Consider the following 25712-nt stretch of genomic DNA (forward strand, 5'->3'; position numbering starts at 1 on the left):
TATCTTTCGCGTGTACAACGCATAAAACACAGATAATATTGCGGTCTTTTGTATTGATCCTTAATATGTCGATACGCTCATTAACCATTTCTGAGTGAATTTCTGCATATCTTGTTGGCGAAAGCCGTCCGTTGAAAGCTTCTGTCAAATGACTAAATAGTTGGCAGTACAACTGACGCAGATACGTATACAGTCAGTCCAACTTCGGCATAACGAAGCAGCGATCGGAAAGACAAATCATTTCGTTATATCCAATATTCGTTGAAACAGTAGAAATAAAAATTGGCTCTAACAAATTGGCAATCTCGCGCCAATATCCTACATACAAAAACGCATTATTCTAGGTTTCAAACCAGCTTTAAACTATGTAATCCTTATTCGTTTCCGTTCGGTATTTAAAAGTGGACACACACGAAGAAAAGAAGCTGAAATTGAAGCACTACGATATTAGTTTGACAAAACAGTCCTGCGTTCGCGTTTACTTGAAGAAGGAGTTTGGTGGCTTTTCACAGCACTGCACAAAATGAAGTTTTTCACGCCCGAAAGGGCTTTCTCTGCTTCGGCACTTCCGGTAATCAGGAATATCTCGAAGTAGCTTCTCAGCCTCCTGACCATGTCTGCGGCGTCCGTACTGCTTATGGGTGGTTCACTAAGTTCACCGTCATCCCCGCTGTCAGTGCTGCTGTTATCTTCGGACAGTGTTACACAATCCCCAACTCTCTGACGCGTCATCTCGGGCACTTTTGATGTTTTGAGCCTCACGGGAACCAAACATTTATTCGTTACAGCCAGGGGCGTAGGCAGAAATTTTTTTCCGGGGGGGGGGGGGAGGGTTCAACCATACTTTATGCTCGTGTGTGCGTTTGTATGTGCGCATGTATATATATATAGGCAAGCAAAACTGAAAAATTTGGGGGGGGGGGGTTTGCACCCCCCAACACCCCCCCCTGCCTACGCCCCTGGTTACAGCCGATATCGCAGCGGCTGTCGCATCTTCGGTTACATTATAAAAAAAAAAAAAAAACTGGGGCAGCTACGCACTAGTGGTACTAAGACTGAGGAAGCAGCGGAGCTGGTGGCGTTGCCCTCCTCCTCACCATTGCTTCCCTTTCCCAATCCTTGCTATACTTTAGTATACAGGGCTATGCTGTGCTTCGCCCTCTCACCTACTCCTTTCCCTCCTCCTCACCCTCACTTCCCTTTCGCACCCCTTGCTATACTATACTGTACATGGCTATGCTTGCTCTCTTTCCTCTTGTCCGTGTCTGTGTCTTTCTATCTCTTTCTCTCTATGTCTGTTTCTTTCTCTCTCTTTCTATCTTTTCTCTCTTTCTTTCTCGCTGTTTTTCTCTTTCTTTCTGTCTTTCTCTCTCTCTCTCTCTGTAGTTCTCTCGCCTCCTCCCTTCATCGCTCTTTCTTTTTTTTCTTTCTATTTATTTATTTCTTTCTTTCTCTGTGTACTCGTTCTCTCGCCCATCAGAGTTATTGCATTCCACGCCGGACAAATCGGCGCACGTGTTTTGGGAGCGAAACAGAAGAAGAAGCGGACGGAGAGCGCGTGCCGGTTCATGATGGTGACAGCTTTCTGGTGTCGCAACGCGGCATAACGAAAGCTTAACAGTTCCGCTGTAAAATAACAAATGTTTCTGAAATGAAGCATAACCAACCAAAGGTCTTATTTGTTTCGCTATAACCGATAATTCGCTATATCAGTGTTCGTTATGAAGAGGTTCAACTGTGCATGATTCAGATGTTTTACCAAGCCATCAAGTGCCATATGTTTTCTCCATAGACGTCAACAGAGAGTCGAAAGTACTGAACTATGGATATATATGGGCACTGACGTCTTTCGTGGCTTCTCTCTTAGGATCTGAGGGCGCCAGCCCATCATGAAGCTGCGTAAGAGTTCAAGAAACGTTACAGCACGAGAGGCGTGCCTTGCGCCGAGAGACAAACCGGTAAAAGTTTTAATACACTGAAAAACTGCCACCGTCAGGTGCAAAATGACCCATGCCTGATCTGTGGCTGCCAGGTTTGAGCACTAGCACGATTAAAAGTTGTCTCCGTGTCGTCTTGTGTTATCTAGCATTGTATGATGAGTCGAAAGTACTGAACTATGCGATCGCGCATTTCTACATAGGTAAAAGCTGGGGTACATCGTGATCTGTTTGCGTTGTGCTTTGACTCTTATGCATTGTGTTTCCTATGTTTGCTCTTGGGGGGGGGCAGGTGAAAATTCTGGGGGGCGCTCCCCCCCTTATCACACTATACCTGGCTCCGACCCTGGACAAAGGAAGGATTTCGAAACTTGGAAAGCGTGCTGCTCTGCAGTGTTGTTGGTACACTTTGGGGTGCCAGCGCGACCTACAGGCGAGGCCAGGGGCGAGTGTCCAAAGAGCTTCAGTGTCTGGTTTCTTTTTTCCCCGCTAGCGGGCGCGTCCTGCGAGAAGTGAGAACGCGTACTGTGTGGGCGGGTGGGTAGGCACGCGACGGCGATGGCCGGTCGAAGGGGCCGCTGGCCTCAGTATGGTGGCGCCATCTGTGTACCGCGGGGCTCACCGGCGTTGGGGCGCCATGCTGCCGATGCTGATGCCAGCGGCCCCGCCGTCGTCGTCTCCGAAGCAGCAGCCTGTTGCTGCTGGCTCTCGGCGTGAAAAACAAAAAGCGGCGCCGCCGCCGCTGCTCTCGCGTTTCGAACCGCTGGTTCGCGCAGCAGCATCAGCGGAGGAGAGTAGCACGCCAGTGGCCATGGTGCTGCGACAGCCTCCGCCGCGCATCGCCGTCGTCGCCGGGACAGCCGCGCCGTCGCGGGGCCGCCGCGGATGACCGCCCCGACCCCGGCAACCTGTTGATTCCAGCCGCCGCTCCGACGCCGATCGACGACTGCTAGTCCCGCCTTCTCGGCTGCTCGCTTGCCCGCTGTTTGCTGCTGCTGCTGCTCCCGGACGACCCGTTCTGCCGCGCCGAGCGAGCCCCGTACGTTCTTCTTCTCTCCTTGTCCCTGTTTCGAGTTTTTTAGGCGGCTGTTGCACGAACGCCCTGAAATGCCGCGCTGCCGGAGTGTACGCGTGCCGTGCCCGTGCGATGTCCAAAAGACGACCGCGCGCGGCCACCGCTTCGCCGCCGTAGTACAACTCTTTTGTGCACCGACCTGTTGATCGCCTCCTTGGACGCTACTTTTCCAGATCCGCGCGCGACGCGGTTCGAGGAGCGCGACCGCAGATAGGAAGAGCTTCACTTTGGCAGTACGATTAAGAGACGTTGGCCGTAGTTGACAGCTTCGCTGGTCCTTGTGTTACCCGTACTGGCGATCGCGTTTTCCACAGTATTCCCTTCCTCAAAGCAACAGGTGGTCACACACTTGCTGCCTGCCAAAAGTTTCGAATATTTTCCGTCGTAACTTTCTTTCCCGTCAGAGGACCCGTTTGGAAGCCACTCTCGTCCAATCGACACGGACGTGACTGACACGGGGAAATATGCATATTGATTGCTCCAGTGGCGGTTACCTTGACGGAACGAAAGACTTACACGAAGCTTCCTGATCGATGCTTGCCGCAGTATTGATCTTTGAGCCTTGCATACCTCTCAGAAAGCACAGCGCAGCGAGCGCGACACACATTGACTCCTGTCGCGTTTTACGGATCGCGTGAGTTCTCGCTCGTTGACTCCGTTAGCTTCGCAGATCCTCCATCCGCGATGCGCATCTGTCATTAGTCTTGAACTTCCGCTAGCAGAAGGTCATGCCGCGTTAGTTTGCTGCACGAAACCGCAATTACTGGTTGTCATTCCACATTCTTTGCAACTCGCTGGAAACTGAAAGCCGTGTTCAGCTTAATCTCTGGTGCAGTTGCGTGGTGGCTTTCCCTGGTGTCTAAACCTTTGAACATTTACGTAAGTTCGCACTCTTAAACATGTTTAATTTACATACATAGTTTAACTTGCAACAGTACTTTTATTGCAGCATGACTTCGTTATTGCCAATCGGTCACCTGCTTGTTCCCGATGCCGCTAGCTTAAGGAACTTTTGTACATTACGCAAATTATGGTTGCTCTAGTAGCCTAGGTACATTCATTTTCAACGCACATCTTTGCTATGCTTAAAAGATGTCAGGTTTATATGGAATGGGCTCTCTCCTCTGTACCGGATCTTAGACTGTATTGTTTCGCATATGCGGCTTCGCTCTTGTGGTGCAATTTGGTGTAGCACTAGACACAATTCTACAAGGAGTTCATTCAAAGCATGAGACGCTTTTGGGAGCCGATAACCGGTTTAATCAACCTCTCGCGAGATCCCGCTGATTTCCTGAGACTCTTATAGCCTGTGTATAACGAGCACCAGCACGGGATTTAGCCTTCTAATAACTGCTGTATATTTTACTGCTATCGATGCGATAGCCTTATACCTGGGTGTACTCCTTAGACATATTATCAGATTGCTATATTGTGGGCATTTATCAGGCACTTTATCATCTGTACATGATCATCATCACATGGGGTTCTTCGTCATCGTAGCTTGTGGGATCGCCCCTCCCCTCTGTAAAGAGTATACTGTGTATCCTGAGGGTAAAATAAATTAGCTGGCCTGCGCATTTACTGTGTCGCAGCGCATTTTAGCCATACCGAAGTGCTGTGTAGATAACGTGTCAGCCAGTGTTGCGGAGTTTCCACTCCGGAATTAGAATGACTCCGGAATCATTCCATATTTTCGCGACCCCGGAATGGAATGGGAATGGAATGGGGACCACGCTTGGAGAAATAGAATGGGAATGGAATTAAGCGCCTTTGCACGGAATGGAATGGGAATGGAATTACGTCTTTTTCCGAAAATAGAGCACGTTTTCGTCTACACGCTTCTTGCGACCGTTACTGCAGCATTTAAAAATCACGAGGACACCTAAGCACTTTTTATGACGTAGTGATTGCCAAAGAACTAGTGGCCACTTGCCGGACGTGTTGTTGTTGTTATAGAAACATTTATTTGAGCCGATAAAAATAAAATAAAGGTGGGTGCATGGCCTCTTCAGAAAGCTGCAAGCGACCGCTGCTGCTCTAGCCCGTGAGATCAGGCGTTCCCGAGCTCAGAGCTGGTCAGCCCTTACTCCCCACTGCTCCGGGGTGGGATCACTTCGTTATTATCGTTATCATTTTTCGTTCCAACTTTTCTTCACTCGGTTGGTTGCTACGACTCGGCACATACCCGTGTTCGCATCGCCAAGCAAGGAGGGCATTGCAGAGGAACGTATTTTGACACACCCTTAATTGCTACTACTGTAATATCATGCTCAAATTAGTCATGCAGGCTTGAGTACATGTTTTTTCGAAGTCGAAGGCCACAAAGCATTCTCTAGGTCCACCTTTTTAGTTAGCCAGAGCCAAGGGTAGGCGTGGTGCAAAAGTGTGAACGATTGCCAATTTGTAAAAGAGAAACCGAGACATAAGTTAGTGTACAAACAAATGCATTATCCCAGCAGATACTGAAGGGAGAAACACATTATCCCTGCGCGTTGGTCCCCATTGATACCCCCACACGAAAGTGGCGAATACTCTATGCAAGTCTGATCTTCATCTCACAAGAGGTTTAGTACCTGACAAACGTAGATAACCTTTGCGTCAAGGCAGGCCCGTAGACAGGGGGGGGGGGGGGGTCAGTGTTCCGTATTCGATGCAAAGGCACAAGGCGCCCGAGTGGTGCACTGTTCCAACTAATACCAGCAGATCTAGAGGGTTTTGTTCCCCATTAACCAAATCTTAGTTTCCTCCATATCTGCTCCAGACGCGTGGCAAAACTGATTAGTCTTCTTGAACACTACTTTTGCCAGCATAAAAATACGCTATGTCGTCATTTTAGCATTAACACATTGAAGCTTAAACAATATTAAAACATCACCATTCGTTCAAACATGCTGACCATGCAAATACTATAGATAGCGGGAGAATTGCCGCTATGGGAATTAGTAGGGTGGTTGTACTGCACGAGATATATGTCAGCAAGCTACTGTCCCTCGACCTTGGTAAAGTGTTTTGCGTACTTTTGCAGTTAATAATGCATCTGATAACATCAGCTTTATGGGGCGTTCATCCTTAACTCGATGAAACTATCAAGATGCCCTTCCTACGTTGAGTAATTACGGGAATGGAATTGAACTGGCCGGCCATTCCCGGAGTGGGAATGGGCTAAGTTTTTCATTCCGAGGAATTGAAAGGATTGGAATTGCGGTAAGTTCTAATTCCCCAGAATGGAATTGGAATGGAATGGAGGTGCCTATTCCGTAACACTGGTGTCGGCAAGCGAAGCAGCTAACGAGAACCTCGCGAAACTTCTTTGTCATCGTTTCTGATACTACAGCAGTAGGAGGTAAAAATTTATAAAGCCAGCATCATTCTATCTTTTATAATTGTTTTGTTGGTTTGAGGACAATAGATTACTTGAGAAAAGTCGAGATCTGATAGCTAGAAAATTGACAGAGGCATTTTACATAAATAAAAGGGGTGCGCAGTGCGAAAGTGTATCGTCACTGTCCCTGTATCGCAACGAGCAACATTTTTTTAATAAAAAGCTCGATAATAAAACATAAAAGAAAGCTCTTGATCATTTTGCCATTTGTACTAATTGTAAACACGCATGCGCCTGATGTTTACTTTGACATATATTTTGCTCCGTATAAGTCAGCTGGAAGTTGGCACTAATCCTGTCCTTCATGTCCGTGTTTTCGTGTCATGCCTTCCATTCGAAACGTATACCAACTAGGCCAGGAGAGCGTTTTATCCCTTTTCTTGGTTCATGACGCACCACGCTGCCTCGAACGATACGTGTTTGGTACCGCTGTGTCTACCCGCCGCGGTGGTCTAGTGCCTATGGTGCTTGACAGCTGACACGAAGGTCGCGGTACCGAATCCCGGCCGCATTACGATGGATGCAGAGTGCTGGAGGCCCATGTAAATTTCGGTGCACGTTAAAGAACACCCCCTGCTACGGCGTCTCTCGTAATCGTATCGTGGTTACGGCACAGTGAAACCCCAACAGTGGTATTACCGCTGTGTCTATCACATCGTGCGCATGCGCCTAGAAATGTAGTGTGTAGATAATTTTATCGGTTTTTGTCTAAGTTACTTTCCAGTAAGGTTTCCTTCCTTCATTTATATTTTACGGGGTTTGGGTGGGAGGAAGGAGTAGAGAGGAGGATCCAAATTGGCTAGAACACGCCGGGATATGAAACTCCGAAATGAAAATGCCTGCGCTTCGCGTGAAAGTTTCGCGGCGAAATTGGTTGTTGCGTGCATGCGAACAGCAACAGCAAACGTTTTCACGACGTGCCGCAATATCGTGCTGCTTCATTTTCAGGCCTTCGCCGTTGCGAAGTTGTAGAGAGGGAGGGGAAAGGAGAAGGTGCATTTCTTTCCGGACGCTTCCTATATGCGTGCATAATAACCGCAGTAGAAAACGCCGCAGCGTGCGGATGCAGCCTGCACACTGAACGGGATTGCATATGCTGCAACGACGGGGCCCGCATGTAGTGTAGATCGGAGGCGCGCCACACTGCCATGCAGAGACTACGGCGACGACTGCGTGCTGCTGCTCTTTAGCGCTCCCGCGGGGATCCCGACTCGCTGGGAGGCCTGGCCAGTCTATACGCGCTTGCTCGCGGTATCCAGCATAAGCGGCGGGCGCGGGACGCTTTCCGCAGTGTCATTCTTTTTCATTAATTTTGATAGCTGCCGGCCCTGTCCTTTTTTCTCCGCATGCAGCTTCGGGCTCGTTCCGTTTTTCTTTCTTCGCGTTGTTACCGCTTCTCTGGGAGGCTTGGCCGCGGTGATCGCGGTCTGATATATATTGGACTGGATGGGTGGTGGCAAGGTATATAGAAGATGCAGGAGCGGTCGCGTTTGCCTCTGTGCCATTGCTGCCGTTGTTGCATGCATCGAGAGAGGAGCAAAAATGCCCACGCAATTTGCCGCCGAACGCATCCCCCGAGCGAGAGCTGTTGGCCGCAGCGCTTGCGCGCGTTTCGTTCGAAAATTACCGGTAGAAACTCCGCCGCTAATGACTACAGGAGCTGCGTGTGTAGCCGTGAAGTCAGCTTGGGAATTAGTTACCGTAGAGGCTTGCCTAAACATTGCCTGTGTGGATACCAAATGATTTGTAGCATTACAAACTTATTACTTTACATATGGAACTGTTCGCGTGTGTATCGAAGCCAGTTGTTTTCAGGCTTTTCTAGATTTCTTAAATATTCTTTTACGTATCTAAAGTGTAATTCGTGACGCCACTGCAATTGATTCAATATTGGAGGCGCTATAGTGGCTCGGGCGTTCATAATTTATGCATGTCCCTACGACTTACTTGCCTACCAGGTAGATCTTGAAAACGTTCTCTGCCTAACGCCTGCTTACGTTTTCGCGACAGTGGGCAATTCTTAATCTCTTCTTCTTTTCATCGTGCCTTTCACGCTGTCAAACTAGACAGATTGCCAACGACTCCTTCTTAACGTCCGTTTTCTTTTCGCTACACATTCGTAATCAGTCGAGGAATTACGCTTCAACACTGGTGTTACTCGATGGAGCTAAGTCGCTAGAGCCCTTCTTAATGCCTGTCCTCTCTTTAATCTGGGGGAGGCCTTCACACGTTCATTGTCAGTTGCAAATTCCACTGGCTTAACCCGGGCTTATGTAGTTCGAGCTAGCGGCGAACGTTTCCCCTTCCAACTTCAAGCAATGAATACACGCTGTTCCGAACACGTACATGTTCACAGCTCGCCCGTTTCCGTCTCGCACGACCTGATTATACCTCCAAAGTCCGGAGACAACATCCAGCGAATCGGCGTGCTATAGACCGAAAGTCTTTTCGTCGCGTACGCGTTAATACGTCCTTCGGTGTTCGTAAGAAGCGTTCCTTTTGCTGTTTCTTCTCCTCCATCTCTCTGAAGTCTCAGTTTGATTTGTCTTGTCTTGCGCTTGGTGTGGTCGATAGCAGGCAGCAGTTCTCTTATTAAGGCGAAAGTCTTAGATGCTTCATCAAACACGAAAATAGACCGTCGGCGTCAACCCGAATGATGCGAAAATATCATCATCACAAAATGACGTCGCCATATGACGTCACCACGACGTCACAGACCAACAGACTTTGATTCATCGTGACGTCACCTATCAACATTCGCGACGTCATCGTGACGTCAGTATGAAGTCACGTGATGACGTCGTCACATGACGTCGTCGCTTGGTCGAAGGTCAACGATCACGGAGGCAATGCAAAACCACGTTCGGTGCAGAAAGCTTTCGGAGGGGAGGGGGGGGGAGGATAAGTAAATCGATTGAGAGGGAAAAGAAGACGGCTTTCGCCTTCGAGTCGTTCTAGGCGAATGCATTAGAGTCCTGTGAGTTTTTCAGTATACGTGTAGGTGGTCTGTTTTTGTAATGCTTCGTTTCGAATCGCTGTGGGCTCTTTTTGTTCTTACTTCTTCTTCATTCTCCAACAACCCTGCGCGCCTAGCTTTCTCTCTACGCAGTACATTTCTCCGCGATTCCCACGAATTGGGGCAAAAAACAAACGTGGCATGCCCTAGCGACGTCTGAGGAGGGGCTTCTTTCTAAGGCACTGCATGAAGCGGTGTGTTTGTATATCTTTCCAGGTACACGCTTTCGATCTTTCAACTCCATGCCTGGCTTGAACTCATTCAACGAACGCTTTTTTAAAAATTTTCTTATTTTTCTATGTGTCTGTCTCTGCTTTGCTTCATGTCTCTGTAGGAAAAAAAAAACAACTACAAAAAATACCCTGTTTCGGAAGCGTGTCCGTCGCGCGGTGCTTCTTCTCTACCTGCTTTCTTTTTCGCCAAAACAACACATAACAAGTTGATTCGTATGTGTGCCGCTTCTTTCCATGAAGGTGTGGAAAATTTTCCGGTATCGCCCGATCAAAGAAAAACATCGGCGTATATTCACTACGTGACCTGCAAGTTGTAGCCGTCGAACCTTTCTCAATCGGATATTTATGGCGCTGAAAATTGGGTGTTACATTGTCGTGCCCTCTTCGCAAACTGCTGACACTGCATCTGACCGGTCGAGGCAAAGTAAAGCGACAAAAGAAATCTCTAGCGTCATTAGAGCATTGAATCAAAGAAGAAAGAAGGAAAGGGAGCACGCTATGCACAAATACATGCTGTCGTGCCGTAATCGGACGCAGACAAATTTTGTGTACTTGTTTCGGAGCGTCTGACGTCACATTAGTGCATAAGCAGTTGCTGCAGGCTATACATTTTCTCCAGCAGAAAGTAGGATCAGTTGATCTCTCCAATCGTTATTGACATGTCGTTGAACCTGACGAAAAACAGCGGTTGGTAAATCCTGCCAGCATTTCGATCCCTTTGCTTTTTTTTCTCTGTTTTTTCTTTTTCTTGCTCCTCTCGCGAAGTGAATTAATGCACATGTTTGATTGTTTGTGTGAGCATATGTTGTTTGGAAATCCATTACTTCTGCGTGTAGCCTTTCTGTGCCGTGCGCACATCGCGTAATTGGCAAGGTGTGTTATAGGTCACTGTGCTACTGCATAGTCACCTACTATTTATTTATCGATTTCACTGTTCTCATATTTTTCTTTATTTGACAAGCTTGTCACGACCTCTCCTCCTCTCTCATCATTAAAACACCAGCATTCCCTCCCCCTTTTTTTCGCGCTCTTCAGAAATCGCCTGCTCACGTGTTTATGCCCCAGTACCGGCGCTGGAAATTTCTTTTAGCACGAAAATAGCGTTTAAAAAATTCGAGCACTTGTTAACCTGTACGTAAGGTGGCTTGGGCCGCACCTCGAGCGCGCTGTTCAGTCATCGTGTTCATTCGTCTTGGTACGCTCGACTTGCAGCTACGTTTCGCGAAGATGCGCTCATCACTCAAGATGATGCTCCCTGTCTTGAAACGCGTGGTTTGATTCGAAAAATTTAGCTACGCGTACTTCTTTTTACATGTCGGACGCTTGCCTCCCTCATTTTTATCTTTAATGCGTAAGCCTTTAGAGGCCTCATGAAACGCGAAAATCGACCGTCGGCGTCGGCGGCGTCAACACGAGCGATGCAAAAAATTAGCATCAACGTCATCATTACGCCACTATGACGTCATTACATGGCATCGTCGCTCGGTCAGAGGCGCGCCGATCACGTATAGACAGTGCAAAACCAAATGAGGTGCAAAAAGCTTGCAATGCCTCCGATCCTGGAGTCTGTTCAACACCACGTTAGGTGTATAAAACTTTTGGAGGAGGAGGAAGAGAAGGGCGGGGGGGGGGGGGGGGGGGGTCAATACGTCGACTGAGAAGAAAAAGAAGCCTTGTGCGTTCGAGTCGTCTAAGGGGAATGCGTCAGGGACCCTGTAAGTTTTTGTGTTTTGCTTTTCTTTATTTCTTTCCTCTTGTGCTGCGTTGTCCAAGTAACCCAACTTCACTGGAAATGCCGCGCTGTCAACTCGAGCCGGTTTTCAAAGACCGGCACTTCTAGAAAAAAAAAAAGACTAAAGATAATTAATGATAACGAGAGATACGTACATGGCCTTGCATATACACCGCTGCATCACCGTTCATCTCTAGTCAAAGTTACCCGTCACGCCGTGATTTACTGTCCATTAGTGCAGTTACATACCCGCCCGCTCCCATCTCTATTCTCGGAAAAGCTGCCCGTTCTGCGTTTTCGCTAAAACGCCAGCGACAGTGTTTATACGTAAGCGACGCGGCATCTCGAGGCCTAATGAGCTCGCATCTTTTGACGCTCCTCCGTCGTTGCTTTCCTTGCGTGTTTTACGCGCGCGTTCGTTTTCGCTTCGCATATCGTTGAACCCAGTGTTCAGAGAACGGAAAGCTTCTCGGAAGGCGCGTCGCTCTCATAGCGCCCGCGCGCCACAATCTGACAGCTCGCTCGTACGCCTGTGCGACGCGTTGTATGCACAGTGATGGAGTGGGCCGCGTTGACTTCTCACTCGTGTAATAAAGATGTAGCGGGAGACGTTAAAAGTGGCTCACGCATTCAAGTTCCCCGTCAGCGTGTAAAAGATTATAAATGTCAATCGCATCAAAGGCGGGCCGTATATATATCTGCCATTGTATGGTGTTACTGCGGTATATAGAAATGTTTCGATGTACGTTACGTTATCGACGAGGACGTGAATGCATCCCGTGACAGCTATCGGTAGCGTCATGCCCTAGTGAGCTTTTGCACTAGTAACATACTTTTCTTTAGCGTTAGCGATGGGTATGGCATTCTTTCACAAAAGAAAATAATAATTACAGTATATACAAGGCGCCGTGTATTCGCCCCTTCGATAACCCTTTAGCGTGGATGTATACTCTATGCAGACCTCACAACTGATCGCAACTGTTCTCCCAGTTGCAGGTGGCGCACATCAGTGTACAGGGCCGTACCGGTAGAGGGCTGACGTTAACCTATCATATGAAGGCTCCCAATGATGCCTTTTTCGGCGTAATTATTCTATATCGCTTCAAATAACGTCAGTTGTCAGTGCAGCGCTTGTCTTGTGCTTTTCTCTTCCTTTCTCGTCATTAAACATCTTCTTCTTCTCTTCCCCCCCCCCCCCCCCCCCCCAACTTCTTCGCTACTTCTCGAATTTCCGCGCGACTGATTCGCCATAATAATTCTCTGCGCGTTCTTGAGGCGTACACACCTAGGGCATCGTTGCGAGTGACCGACAACAATCGGGAACAAAAGGCTCAAGCGCGAGCACGCGTACACGGCGAAATAGCTTGTATAGGAGATACCCGGAAGAGCGCGCATGCGCCGAGTGGAGGAGGCAGCCCTTTTCGCATCCTCTGGAGATCTTCTGCGAGAAACGGAAGACCTCGTTTCTCAAACGCCTTTGGCCGTGTATATGCGCTCACCGTCTCCCGATGTCCTCGCCGTTCCGTATCTTTATCATTATCGCCGCTATATTGCCCGCGTCTCACGCGCAGTGTGTGTCGCCCGCATTGTCGCGTCGCTGTATGATTAATGGAGCGGTCGGTGCTCGGCCTTCCGCAGCGGCGTCGGTGCTTGCTCTCGAACCAAGAAGAGCACGTCGCGTCTTCTTCTCTCAAGCCGGAAGGGGGCCCCAATTTGTCTCCCGCGAGTATGTTAAAACGCGCCGGCCCGGCCCCGCTAACACTGCGCGCGTCGCCTCTGCAGATCGGTGCAGTGCTGGGAGATGCTGAGGGCGCCTGGCATTTAAATCTTTACCAGCGCAGGGGCACTTCGCTCCGCGCCTGCGCATAGCTCGCTCAGATTTGTAGTTTTCCTAGCGCGTGAAATTTTAAACGTGGTATCATTTTCTGTGCTTATATACGCCCCTTGACTACAGTCGAGTACACTTTTAAAGGGAACGTACCGTTTGACGTGTTTCCCTCAATTATCGCTGATGCAGGGACCCGTGGACAGGTTCTTCATGTGCGAAGCTATGTCGAATTGATTACAAACAATAATTGTTCAGATTTATCTAGAATGGCTGAGTGTTCCCTTTAACAGTGAACGGAATTTAGTAACTTAACATATATTAAAGAAAGCTTGTGAATATCAAATCTACGTAGTATATATATGGATACTTTGTCATTATGATTCGCCTCTATAACCAGTGCGATACAATTGTGCGGTAAGTATATCAAAGGCGATATTCATTTTCATCGCGTGCCCTCTGTCACTTTACTCTCTCTCTCTTTTACTTTCCTTCTCTAGCTTTGCTTTTCGTCTGCGGGACAGTTCAGGCGTCCACCATAAGGTGACAGCTGTATCATAGTACGCCCGAAAATTTCACGATTCTTTACTACACGTAGTTTCGGAAGCAGTCACGTCCTTTTCCTCCTCATAATCAGCATAATCATCATCACCGCCAACACTTGGTTCTAAACTTTCTAGCGTCCGTGAAAAGTGGAGCCATTGCAGCTGACACATCATTCACCCGTTGCCCCGATATGCTGTGCATCTCGTGAATAATCTCGCGGCTGTCCAACGCGGTCACGTTGGTTGGCTCTCTTCGCGTTATACCAGGGTTGTCCGATACGGAGCGGATGAATTCAGATATTTCGCACTTGTAGGCATTCCGTGGTTGTAATACTGTGTCGGCATTTAACTCTCAAAGCACTGGCTCTTGTGCACTTGCTATTAAACCGATGCTTATCGGAATGGGCAATTTCCGGCTATCGATCACCATTGTTTATGAACCATTGAATCTTGTAACTCACTACCTTATTATTTAAGACTATCGCGATTAGCAACATTCGGCCATCGAGTCGCAACTAGCCGTCGTAGTCATCATCATTATTATCACAACACTACTTATTTGCCCCTAATACGGGAAAAATGAATGTTCAAGCAACAAAGCATATTGATCGAACACATTACAGGCTAGAGGCATGGCATATTAGGTTCGCATAGGAAGTTGTACTTCACCAATTTTAACTTTCCGGTTTTAACCCAGTAAGCAGCGCCGACACCTGAACTGTTTATCATTAGCAATCGTTTGTTATCAACGATGGCTTTATAATCGTTGGCTGGCGTGACCTGCATGGCTATCGAATCGATACTTACGTATACCGCGGTTAGCTACGAACTATCTCGTTACTTTTTCTTCCTGCACTTCTTTATTCGGCAGTGACGATTGGTAGTACGCTGCATGGACGTAGCCAGAAATTTTTTTCGGGGGGGGGGGGGGGGGTGTCAACCATCCTTTATGCGTGTTTGTGCTTGTCTTTGTATGTGTGCGTGTATATATGCACAGTAGCTCGCTAGCAAGGGCGTCCGCAGAACTTTTTGCAGGGGTGTGAATCCGCGTCCAACACAAGCAGCCTTTCTCTCATTGCAGTGACATGACCGGCAAGATTAGTCAATAGTGTGTGACGTGTAAAGTTGGCTGGCGATCCTGCATGCCGTTTCAGGTGGATATGCGGGACCTGAGTGTGCTGATCAAGCTGCATAGCTTATTGCTACTGCATAGAAAAATATTATCTGGAATTCCGGGGAGGGGGGGGGGGGGGGGAGGGGGCTGCCGCCCCTTGCTCCCCCCACCCCTCCGGACGCCCATGACGTCCGGACACTGGTTTATTACGCTGTGGTAGTACGCCAGTCGCGAGCCGCGATCGCCTGGCGGGCAGCTTTGCGAACTCGACCACCGATATTAGCTGGCGCGAACTCGGTCTTCCGTCGCGCTGCACCGCATTCGGGGGGCAAATTATGCGTAAGGAGCGCGCTGTTGGGCATGCTTGGAAAGAGCAGCGTTTCGCAACCGTCCGGCCGCGCCAAGCCGGCGGCGACTCCCCCTCGGCTTCTTCGCGTGTTTCACAACGAGAGCGCGTGCAGCGCATGCGACCGACCGGCTCTTCGTCGGCCGGGTGGTTCTCGGCGGTGGGTGAGAGGCGGCAACCAGCGCGTCCTGTAGTTGCCCTGCTGCTGGCATTTTGAATGGACCGCCGCCAAGCGGTTGGAGCCGACGTGAGCCTTGTATTCGCTTCGAACGGACGTCCCGAGATGGAAAGGATCTTTGTGGACTTCGAAGGGTCTCGCATGAAAGAAATCGGTAATTGGTTTGGCGAAACGAGCCTCTTCAGGTATACGGCGCTTGTTCTGTCGTGAAGTCAGAAGAGCATGGACCCTGATTGAAGAGCATCGTGAGGCATGAACCAAGTCGCGTAATGGCTGTCCCAACCCTAGGACGTGCACGATAGACCATGGCATGGGGGGGGGGGGGGGAGGGTGCAAAAGGGGCTCTTGCCCCTTTTGCCTGCTTGTCAACGTTGGTAAAAAGAACCCAAGAGGATCAAAACTGATTCGCAGCCCTCCGGCGTTCCTCAGAATCATATCGTGGTTCTGTCACGGTAAACCCTAGCAATTACTATTGCTCAAATACATCGTTCTATCTGACGCTTAATTATTGCACACCACTTGGCCTGTATTCTCGCATGATGTCTTTTGCTTGACACGCACTTGCGTTGTGACGGCTGATGTGAGCGAGGTCTGTTCCGGCAGGTGTTCGGTCTTTGCACCCCGCCAGCTTCGTCCGCAGCAAAGCAATTGTTTCACGTCAGCCTTGAGGCGACGCGCACCGAGGGTACAGGCGGCCACACTTCTATCTCGCGTGCGATGCCCTGACGGGCAAGGCAAGCCACCTTCGAGTGTAGCAAACAATGCTTGCGCGCTGAAGAAGACACTGGGAGACCGTAAGTCGCACCGACTTACATTCCTCCTCGTTCAACGCAGCCTTGAACTGTTTAGATTGTGATTGTTTTTTAGTTTGTGATAGTCATGAATAGAACACGTTGATTGATTGATTGATTGTTTCTTTGTTTATTGTTTTGCTGATTCCTACTGTCTAACGTCTCAAAGCAGCCGTGTGGCTATTAGGGACGCCATGGCGGAGGACTCGCGACAGTCTATGGTCTATCTATGGAGTCTCTAGAGTCTCTAGAAAGACTTCAATGAGAGCGTCAGATGTTACCTTCATCACGTGCTACTCCCGATGATTTGTTCGTATGATGAAACACCGTCAGTGGAGGAAAAATTAATTGAAAATAACTTCACTTACAGCTTAACATGATTTAGCACGAACGTTTCTCTGTTACGTCCTTACGAATAGTAGCAGCCACCAAGACCCGAAATCTAACTCACGACCTCGTGCAGAACGCCATAGCCAATCAGCGACAGCAGAGTGTCCTTGACCTGATCCACTCCGCACTGACGACACATTGCTACAAAACAGCATCAAGTCAAATCGTGCTGACTTTTGCGATGGTGGTGGTGGCGATGATGATGTTGCCACATGCGGGGTTAGCCTGGCAGACCTGGAAAACAGAGCCCGTGTTCATAAAAAATGTCTTAGTCCATAAAAATTTTCCTAAAAGAGTTGTTCAAACAATCTTGTCGCTGGGCATATAATTAGCGACGAAGCCGGCTGACCAGTTGCAGTGAGCATTTACGAGCGAGAGGCTTTGTAAATTTGGTTCCAGTTACATTGTCGTTGTTTAAGGGCGAAAGCCTTAGGTGCCTCATCAAATGCGAAAAGTGACCGTCGGCGTCAACGCGAGTGATGCGAAAAATAGTCATCATGTGATGACGTCACAGGCACCCAATTCAGTGACGTCATCATGACGTCATAGTTTTATCTCTATGACGTCACATTACGTCATCGCATGACATCGTAATTTGGTCGTAGGTGGGCCGATGCCGGAGGCAGGGCTGCCAGGTCGAAAAGGCAAAAAATAGCCAGAAAGTTGAAAAAAACTAGCCGAAAAGTAGACAACTTGAGCAAAGGGGAGTAAAAGCAGTGAAAAGTAGCCACCCGTGTGTGAAAATAATTTCGACGTTTTTATCTAAATGACTGAATGCGAAAGCCTTTCAGCGAAAGTTTAAACGCGTATGGCATGAACACTTCAATATCATGATTAAACTTGTTATTTATAACTCGCTATTTTATTCACACGTAATCTACTGTCATCTTGTATGGGGATCAACGACATTCACGAATTTACGAATACTGTACTCACATCAGAAAAAAAAAGTTAAAGTATATATATATATATATATATATATATATATATATATATATATATATATATATATATATATATATATATATATATATATATAATGTGGCATTCGATTATCCTTCAGCATCGCTTTTCCATAGGCATCATATTCTACGTATTCCCTCTCTGTATTCTTACCGCCTCTCCATAGCATGCAAATCAGAAATTAAAGATAATGGCCATTTCCTAGCTCGATTAGCCTGTTTAGAAAGGAGGATGCAGAAATATTCAGTGCGCCATCCAGAGACTTAGAAAGTACCGATATGTCGAACAAATTACGGGACACAAATGCTAAAACACAAGCTTCCGGAGTTACTAAACTTGTTTAGCAACCAGAACATTGCACCGGAGAGATCATCTACAAAGAAACTGCGTACTTTTTTTTTTTTCAAATGTTGACGGTTAATGGTATTCATAGTTTTGCAATCGTTTTCCCTTATATTTCTAATGCTTGTTTTGACACAATTTTTTATGTTCTTTAAGCACCATTGTCATTTCATAAATCTAAGGCATACGTTGTCTCGTTTGCTACTGTTAAATCTCAACACTAGTTGCTCTAGTTACGAATGTTTTCTTACGACTGTTTTCTAGTTAAGAATGTTTTTTGATACTAAGTGTTGTAGTGTGTGATTACATGATATTTCAATGAAAATGCATTGTATTATTCCTAAATGTTTTCTTTCTTCAATCACTTCAATTTTATTTCCTTGGTGCTTCTCTGCCCTGTTTATGTACACTGTTTAGTAGCCTGTCACTTTGTCTTTCTCATTGTCATTTTGATTATTCATTATGTTCAGCACAGTGTGCTGTAAACGCGCCGAAGTGTACACTGTGGGGGGCCGGAGCTAGTCAAGCTGCTCGTCCGCTTTTTCTCCCTGCCTCCCTCATCTTATGCTCGACGAAAAATAAAAGACCTATTATTATAATTGCTGAGATTCAAGCATAAATTGTTGAGTTCAACAATGATTTTATGCAGGATGACGGAGTTTTTGCACTGTATCAAAAAAAAAAAAAAACGACACTCTCTTCGCGCGTCTTGCATTACTTTTTTAAAAAGAACTAGAAGTAACGACAATAAAAAGTGAGCAGACGATATGAGTGCACTCAAAATCACAGTTGCTGGAATTTAAGGCATAGATTGTACTCACCTTCGCAATTATTTCTCGCTTGTTGACAAAGTCCGAGCAGTTAATATTCCAGAGTCAGCCTTTGTACCTAATCATAAGAAATGACTCAAAGAGTTAGTCGGATGTTGGATTTGTAATGTAGATGAGTGCAGAGCACCCTGGATGCGGAGTAGATTCCTTTCGACTTCCAATCGAGGTTTAAAGTCGCTTTGAGTACAATGAGGCCCCATGCAACAGTTTTGTGTGTGTACAAGCCACGTATCCGAAAGCCTTTTGTTGTTGCGCGCGAGGCCTACTTGACTGGCAGGTTATGATCGGGCAGTTGTTCTAATATTTATATTATGATTGCCAGCATTGACTTTTACCCCTGCTTAGGCCACTGAGGCATCCTTTTCTTAAAGTCAGTTTTCTGTGTAATCTAAGTGCCAAATTCAATTATGGGCGCTGGAAACACGATTTGGTTGCCATGTTTTTACACACATATTCCAACGCCAGCGGCTGCGATGTCACCAGATTTGGCTTAAATCAAGGAAACAACAATGTAGCCAAAAGTAGCCAAATAGCCAACACGTTTATTTAGCCGCTACCGGCCTAAAAAAGTGGCCAAACTTGCGCATAGTAGCCAAACCTGGCAACCCTGCCCGGAGGCACGTGAGGTGCAAAAGCTTGCAATGTCTCCGATGCCGGCGGGATCGGAAAACCACGCTAGGTGTAGACATCACTCGGGGGGGAGGGGGGGGGGGGGGGGGGGGGATCAGTGCAGATGACTGGAAAGAAGAAGAAAAAAAAAGATGACTTTCCCCTTCGAGTCATCTTAGGCGAATGCATGACGGATTCTGTGAGTTGTTTTCCAACGCTGTGTGACATCTTTCACAGTCATTCGACTCTTATGAAGCGGTTACGTCACAGGCGTTGCGCCATTTTAGGTCATTTCGTCTCGAAAGTCGCGCAGCTTATGTCAGGTATACGTGTCATTCGTTCCTTGACCCTCTCGCACCCGTAGTAATGAGCTCGGTCCCGCAACAAAGAACGGCTTCATCGGCAGGGCCTTCACATCGCCAAGGCACGCGCTTCACGTTTTTCTACCCGTGTTTATCTATTCCTTTGAGGCCGATATGCCCGCAGAGCATACTTACGCGCGCACCTCCGCGCTTACCTCATGGCGACGCCGCGTAATGAGGAGTTGCTTGACGCGCACAGTTCGTCCGTTTGGGAGCTTTGCTCGCATCCGTCTCAGCTGGAGCTGGCGCTGTGTGCACCGCGGCACGCGCTGTCATTTATTCGTGCTGGTAATGTGACCGATGATGATGTATGATAAGGTGAAACCACGCGCGCTATGCTCTCCCTCTCTCCTGTTGCCAAACAGAACAGAATAGAAAGGAGTGGAGAGGGTGGATGGGGCTGAGGGGTGCATGCCGTGCAGTGCAACGTTCGACGTCGTGCGAGAAAAAAACTCCCGCTGATTGAATTGGACACAAAGGATGGCGGCTTCGGGCGAGTCGTCAAGTAAAAGAGGAACGTACTCGAAAGCTGCCGAACGGCTTCTGTGAGCAGCATGACGTACGCGACTCCCAATAAACACGGCGTCGCCCAGTCGCACGGCACAGCGAACCCGCGCAGGCAAGAAAGTCCCATAGAAGCGTCTGACCAGCAGGCGCGATTCGGTGTGCACGTATACGGCCTGCAAGTTTATTATGGCTCTTGCTGATCTCTGCTGGAATTGGCAGCGCAAACTTTAATAGGTACAAATTAATGGTAGATAAAACGAGTCCTTGCGCTTGTACAATCACAAGGACTGATTATAGCTGTCATTAATATTGCAGGTGAACCTATACTGCATGCATATATAGTGGTTGCCTCTGCGTGTGTTGTTCCTGTTGCTTTCATTTGTTTATTCATGTGTGCGTACCATACTTGAATCATTATTTGTAATATAATAATAATATCTGGGGTTTAACGTCCCAAAACCACCATATGATTATGAGAGACGCCGTAGTGGAGGGCTCCGGAAATTTTGACCACCTGGGGTTCTTTAACGTGCACCTAAATCTAAGTACACGGGCCTCAAACATTTTCGCCTCCATCGAAAATGCGAATCATTATTTGTATGCCACGGAGTTATATGCCATTGAATTTTCTCTCCCCTCCGTGTAAGAAGCCTTCCTCATATTACACGGTTACAAGTATGTTCAGGAAGATTCGCAGGACTCAGGATAGACAGAAAGCGGGCGACCACGCGACGCTGAACTTGTGGACGGCCACGCGACGCTGAACTGGATGTTTGTAATTTGCACGACGTGCTGTCGCTTCGTTGTTCCCTCTCCATGTATCCTTTCCTTCCGCCGTCTTTATTTCAGGCCCCGTCTCTATTCGGTATACTTTTGGAGAAACGTCGGCGTGAGTCTTTTTTTTTTTCAGCATATGTTAGATTGTTGCTTTTTTATGCTTTAATTAACGTTCATATGCGTGTAAGAGGGAAATGGGTCTTTGGAGTATTGGTGCTTTGTTAGGCTTTTTGTGCCTGTACGCCGATCCCCTAGGCAACTATGCATACCGGTTGCCTGAAAAATAAAAATCAGAATATCACTACGCATAGTGTTATCTTTATATACGCTGAACGACAGCGTGTTCGATGCGAAAGTAGCGCTTGTATATACATGGTCACACCCGAATATAACCCACCTCCTCAGGGTTTCGAAATTGCCAGCGTCAGTCAACCCACTGAAATCTCAGAGCGGCGTTCCGTGATTCGGACTTATGACTCAGACCGCCGCGTGTGCAACAGCCGTGCGCAGCCTATGGCGTATATACTTCGAGGCTTTTCCGCAGGACGACGATTGCGCAGCCGACCCACGAGAGCGATGATGCGCGTGTCACGCTGGAAGGCGGCATGTCTCGCGGTGCTGTCGCCAGCATAGGCGTGCGCACAGAGGAGGGCCGGGGAAGGGTTGCATCCATCTCCCCCCCCCTTCCCCTCTAGTCACCTGAACGGGGGCGCCAATTTTGCCTCATAACCTTTACTCAGTCGGACCCTTAACGTCATTTTTTAATGCGCAGGATTATGGCTACGCATTATTCTTGACGCCAATGGCGACCAAGAACCCCTGGTGTTGCATTCAAAGATCTGTGTACTTCCCACGGCATGTTGTTGGACTAGTCGGTTCATAGATTAAGCAAAGTTTTAAACTGTGCAAAGAATACGGCATGAAAACAGGAACACAGACGCACACCCGCAGCGCAGAACTTAAAGTCATTTGGAAGTCCTGCGATTCGTGTGTGCGTCTGTGTTCCTGTTTTCTTCCCCTCCTCTTCGCGCAGTTTAAAATTTTGCTGAATTTAGTTCCGACGTTTACCCCTGAAATCCGAGGTCCAACGGCAGGCCTTTGTGAGAAGCACCTCGTCGCTTAATTTTCGTATTTGCGTCCATTGCGGAGCTCATTTGTTTTCGTACTCAGCCGGTGTTGGGCGCGGAGGTGAAATTTTTAATGTAAACTTAAACTGCGCTAGGGACGAGACACCAGAGTATAAGCAGACAGGACGAACGCATGTTTGCGTTCGTCCTGTCTACTTATACTCTGGTGTCTCGTCCCAAAGGCAGTTTTAAGTTTATATAATATGTCTTACCAACTAGCCCCCCCCCCCCAAACAAACGCTTCTTGAGGTGAGACTTGCCTCGCTGCCCTTAAGGGAGAACCCTGCACTCGCCTGTGGTCGCCAGTGAGGTACGGCGTGTGTCTCCGAGAGTGTGATGTCCCCTTCCCTCGTGTCGCAGCCCCGCGTGTGGTGGCAGCCGCAGCGTGGCGGCGGGGGAGGATGCTGACTCGCTGCAGCGCACGCTGGTGCGACGAGGCTGCCGGCGGCGCCCATGACGGAGAGGCGCGTGTCGGTGCGCGAGCGCGCCCGCGAACTCGAAGCCCTCGCGGCGAGGGAGGCATCGCCGCAGCTGGCGCACAGGGCGCGCCTGGCCCGCAGGTACGTGCACATCCTTCCCTTCCCCCCATGTTCTCTCATGCGCGCTGCATGAGTGTCAAAATGCGCGATTGCTCGCGCGGTGGAGGTCTTGTATGTTCTTGGCTGCAGCGTTGCGCACTTGGATATACGTACGATTCGTGAGAAGATAGAAGCTACGAAGATTTTAGTGTGCTTGCTCAGTGATCGGTGCCGTGGTATGGGTGCACGTCGGCTTGCAAGGGTGCACTACGAGCCATGTGGTAATGCATGCTGCCTGACAATTGCTTTGTCGTTAACGCCAATACTGACCTGCTGAGCGCACTCAGGAAGCGCGATCGCTTGCACGCATGCCGAGTTAAAGCGCGCAACTGACCGACGGCGCTCCGCAGGCTCGGGCTGACGCGCGCCGACTCGGAGCCCGGTGCCGAGGGCGGCCGCGCGGGCCCGTGCCACTGCTGCTCGCAGCCGGCCGACGAATGCCTGTGCAGCGGCGACGGCGGCGGCCGGCTGTTGTCCGTGCCGCACGTGCCGCGCAAGAAGGCGTCAGCGCCGGCCATCACGCCGCTGCGGGGCGCCCCGGGCGGCGGTCTCGTGGCCGACGAGGGCTCGAGCTGCGCCGACATCCGGATGGCCTGGGAGGCCCTGTGCGCCGCAGCGGCGCAGGGGCCCGAGGCTAGCGGCGCTATTTCGGATGAGCCCCGCGACGAGAATAGCGCGCCTATCTTGGGCGCGGCGCAAGGTGACTCGGCGCGGGGCCCCCTGGACGCGATCCTGCAGTCCCTGGAGGAGATCTGCAGCCAGCTGGAGGAGGTGCCCGGCGGCCATGCGGGAGCGCCCGTGATGCTGCCGGACGCCGGCGAGGCGGCGTCCCGGCTCAACCCGCGCTGCGCCCGCTCGCAGCCCAGCTCGCCCCGCGTACGCGCCAAGCCTCAACTGCCGGCCTACCTGACGCTGGCCCGGCGTGCCCGCCATGACGACGCGCTAGAGATCGAGCAGATCAAGACGATACTGGCCTCTATCGACTTCTCGCGCTACCGCAAGAAGCGCGGCACGCTGGTCGACGAGGGTCGCCAGCCCTCCGCCATGTCCGAGCAGGCAGCCCTGCAGGGATCCCGGCTGCGGGAGCTAACCGAGAAGCTCAAGAGCCCCGTCGGTGCACCCGGCAGGCCCTCGGAGTCGTGGAACCGAAGGCCCGCCCCGGTGTGCCGCAGCGCTTCCTTCTCGACGTCCGACCTGCCGTCAGTGCCCGCGATCCCGCGCGAGTCGCTGACGCTGCCGCGCAAGGCCCCCGCTTCCAGGCCCCTGACTGGACGTGGTGGTGCCAGGGACGCCTCCAGGGTGGCCCTGGACGATGTGGCCATGTCCAGCCTGTCGCTGGACTCGGCCGTCGAGTCGATCGTTGACGAGACCCCGTACCAGCGCGAGGCCTCTCCGCCCGCGGATAAGCGGCGCGTGCAGCGCGGCTGTCGCTTCGCGCCTCTGGACGACGATGGCAGCCGCGGGCCGCCGCAGCCCCCCGAGAAGCGGAAGCGGCGCAAGGGGCTGGCGCCCGTCGAGGGCCCCAAGAAGGAGACTGGCCGCTCGCTCACATACCCGCCGCAGCGGAAGACGGCCGAGCAGGAGCTGGCCTTCGGCTCGGTCGACAGCAACGGCCTCAAGGCGCTTGGTGGAAGACCGGAGAAGCAGCCGAGCGACTTGTCGCTCGCCGACAGCCACTTCTGTCCCAGTGAAGCGCTGGGCGAAGAGACGTTCGGCGACGTGGTGCAGAGCCTGTCCTCGCGACCTGAGCAGCCTGAGCCGCGTCAGGAGAAGAGCCAGAAGAAAAAGCACCTCTCCGACCCGAGCGCCGACAACACGGGCGCCGCCACCGAGCTGTTGCTGGGCGCGTGCTGCCGCAGCGAGCCGCAGCTCTCCTGCCCCGGGGCTCTGCACAAGCGCCAGCATTCGGGACCCGCCGCGCTGAGCCGCACCCCGGTGCCTGCGCCGCCTCCACCGCCGCCATTGTCGGACTCGGAGCGTGCCACGTCGGACACCGAGCGCACCTGTAGCCCACAGCGGCGGTATTCCAAGAAGCGGCTCCGCGGGCCCTACGGTGAGATGCTCGAACAGGAGATGCGCAAGACCGGCGAGAAGCAGAAGACCGCCTTCTGCGAGGAGCTCAGCTTTCTTCTGCCGGCCGAGAAGTCTCAGACGTCTCCCGCGGTGCCAGCGACGACCCCGGCGACGACGATATCGACGACAACAACGACGACGACGACTTGTGGTGATGGTGCCAAGTTGATCGCAACGAACGCACCGACGATGGCGGCTCGGTCCAGGCCCGCCCACCTGTCCAACAGCCTCTCGCTGGACGACACCCAGCTCAAGAGTTCCTCGGCGTCTCTGGAGGCAGTGCCCGAGGCCTCCGCGCCCCGGCGAAAGATCAGCGCCAATTACCCGCTTACGGGTTCTGACACGGCTTCCTTGCTGGTGTGCAACAACGCGAACGAGACTGCCGCCGCGGCCAAGGCCCAACCCGTGTCGTGGTTGACGGCGGCCGCCGGCGGCGGCGGCGACTCCAGTGCTCGATCGACGACGCCCGCGCCGTCACCCGTGCCGCCGTCCCCGCAGCTGAGCGGCGGCGGCGCGCCCGAAAGAGTGGCTGCTGCCCACCACGAACGCTCCCACAGCAGCCCCGCGACGACGTCAGATGGTTCGCCCTTGCTCGTCAGGACGGGCTCCTTGCGACGTCATCAGGTGAGTGCGTGCATGTCATCTTTTGGTATAAACATTCCTGTTTCGTCCATTTAGTGTCGTGACTCTTGCGCACGGTGACGCCAAGCTACGCCCCGCTGCAAGGAATTCTGGGCGCTTTGAACCGTGGCGTCACGCTAGGGAGTACCGACGGGTTAAGCATTTCAGTGGTATACGCGTGCAACGCTTAGCGCCAGTGTACCGGCGCACTTTGATTTTCTGTGAGAGCGTCGACCTTCCGCCATATAGGTGACGTCACTGTCGGCGTGCTGTGGCCTAAGTGCTGTGTTTGGCTTTTGTGAGAAGCCGAGTTCGACTGTAGGACTATGTGTTTGTTTACCTCGCCTCTTTACAGTTTC

At 50.4% G+C, this 25712-nt stretch overlaps 1 protein-coding gene across 1 annotated transcript in view; it reads left to right on the forward strand.

The window, feature by feature from the left end:
• The first annotated feature begins 2733 nt into the window (after positions 1–2733).
• The window catches only part of LOC119382618 (rho guanine nucleotide exchange factor 17), a 128450-nt gene continuing 105471 nt past the window's right edge, over positions 2734–25712 (forward strand). Inside the window, exons 1-3 of the mRNA XM_037650398.2 lie at positions 2734–2976; positions 22442–22641; positions 23010–25356. Coding sequence (XP_037506326.1) covers positions 22535–22641; positions 23010–25356 — 2454 coding nt within the window. The 5' untranslated portion in view covers positions 2734–2976; positions 22442–22534. The remainder of the gene's footprint in view (positions 2977–22441; positions 22642–23009; positions 25357–25712) is intronic.

The sequence above is a fragment of the Rhipicephalus sanguineus genome, chromosome 2 (genome assembly GCF_013339695.2).
Source record: "Rhipicephalus sanguineus isolate Rsan-2018 chromosome 2, BIME_Rsan_1.4, whole genome shotgun sequence".
Classification (NCBI taxonomy): domain Eukaryota; kingdom Metazoa; phylum Arthropoda; class Arachnida; order Ixodida; family Ixodidae; genus Rhipicephalus; species Rhipicephalus sanguineus.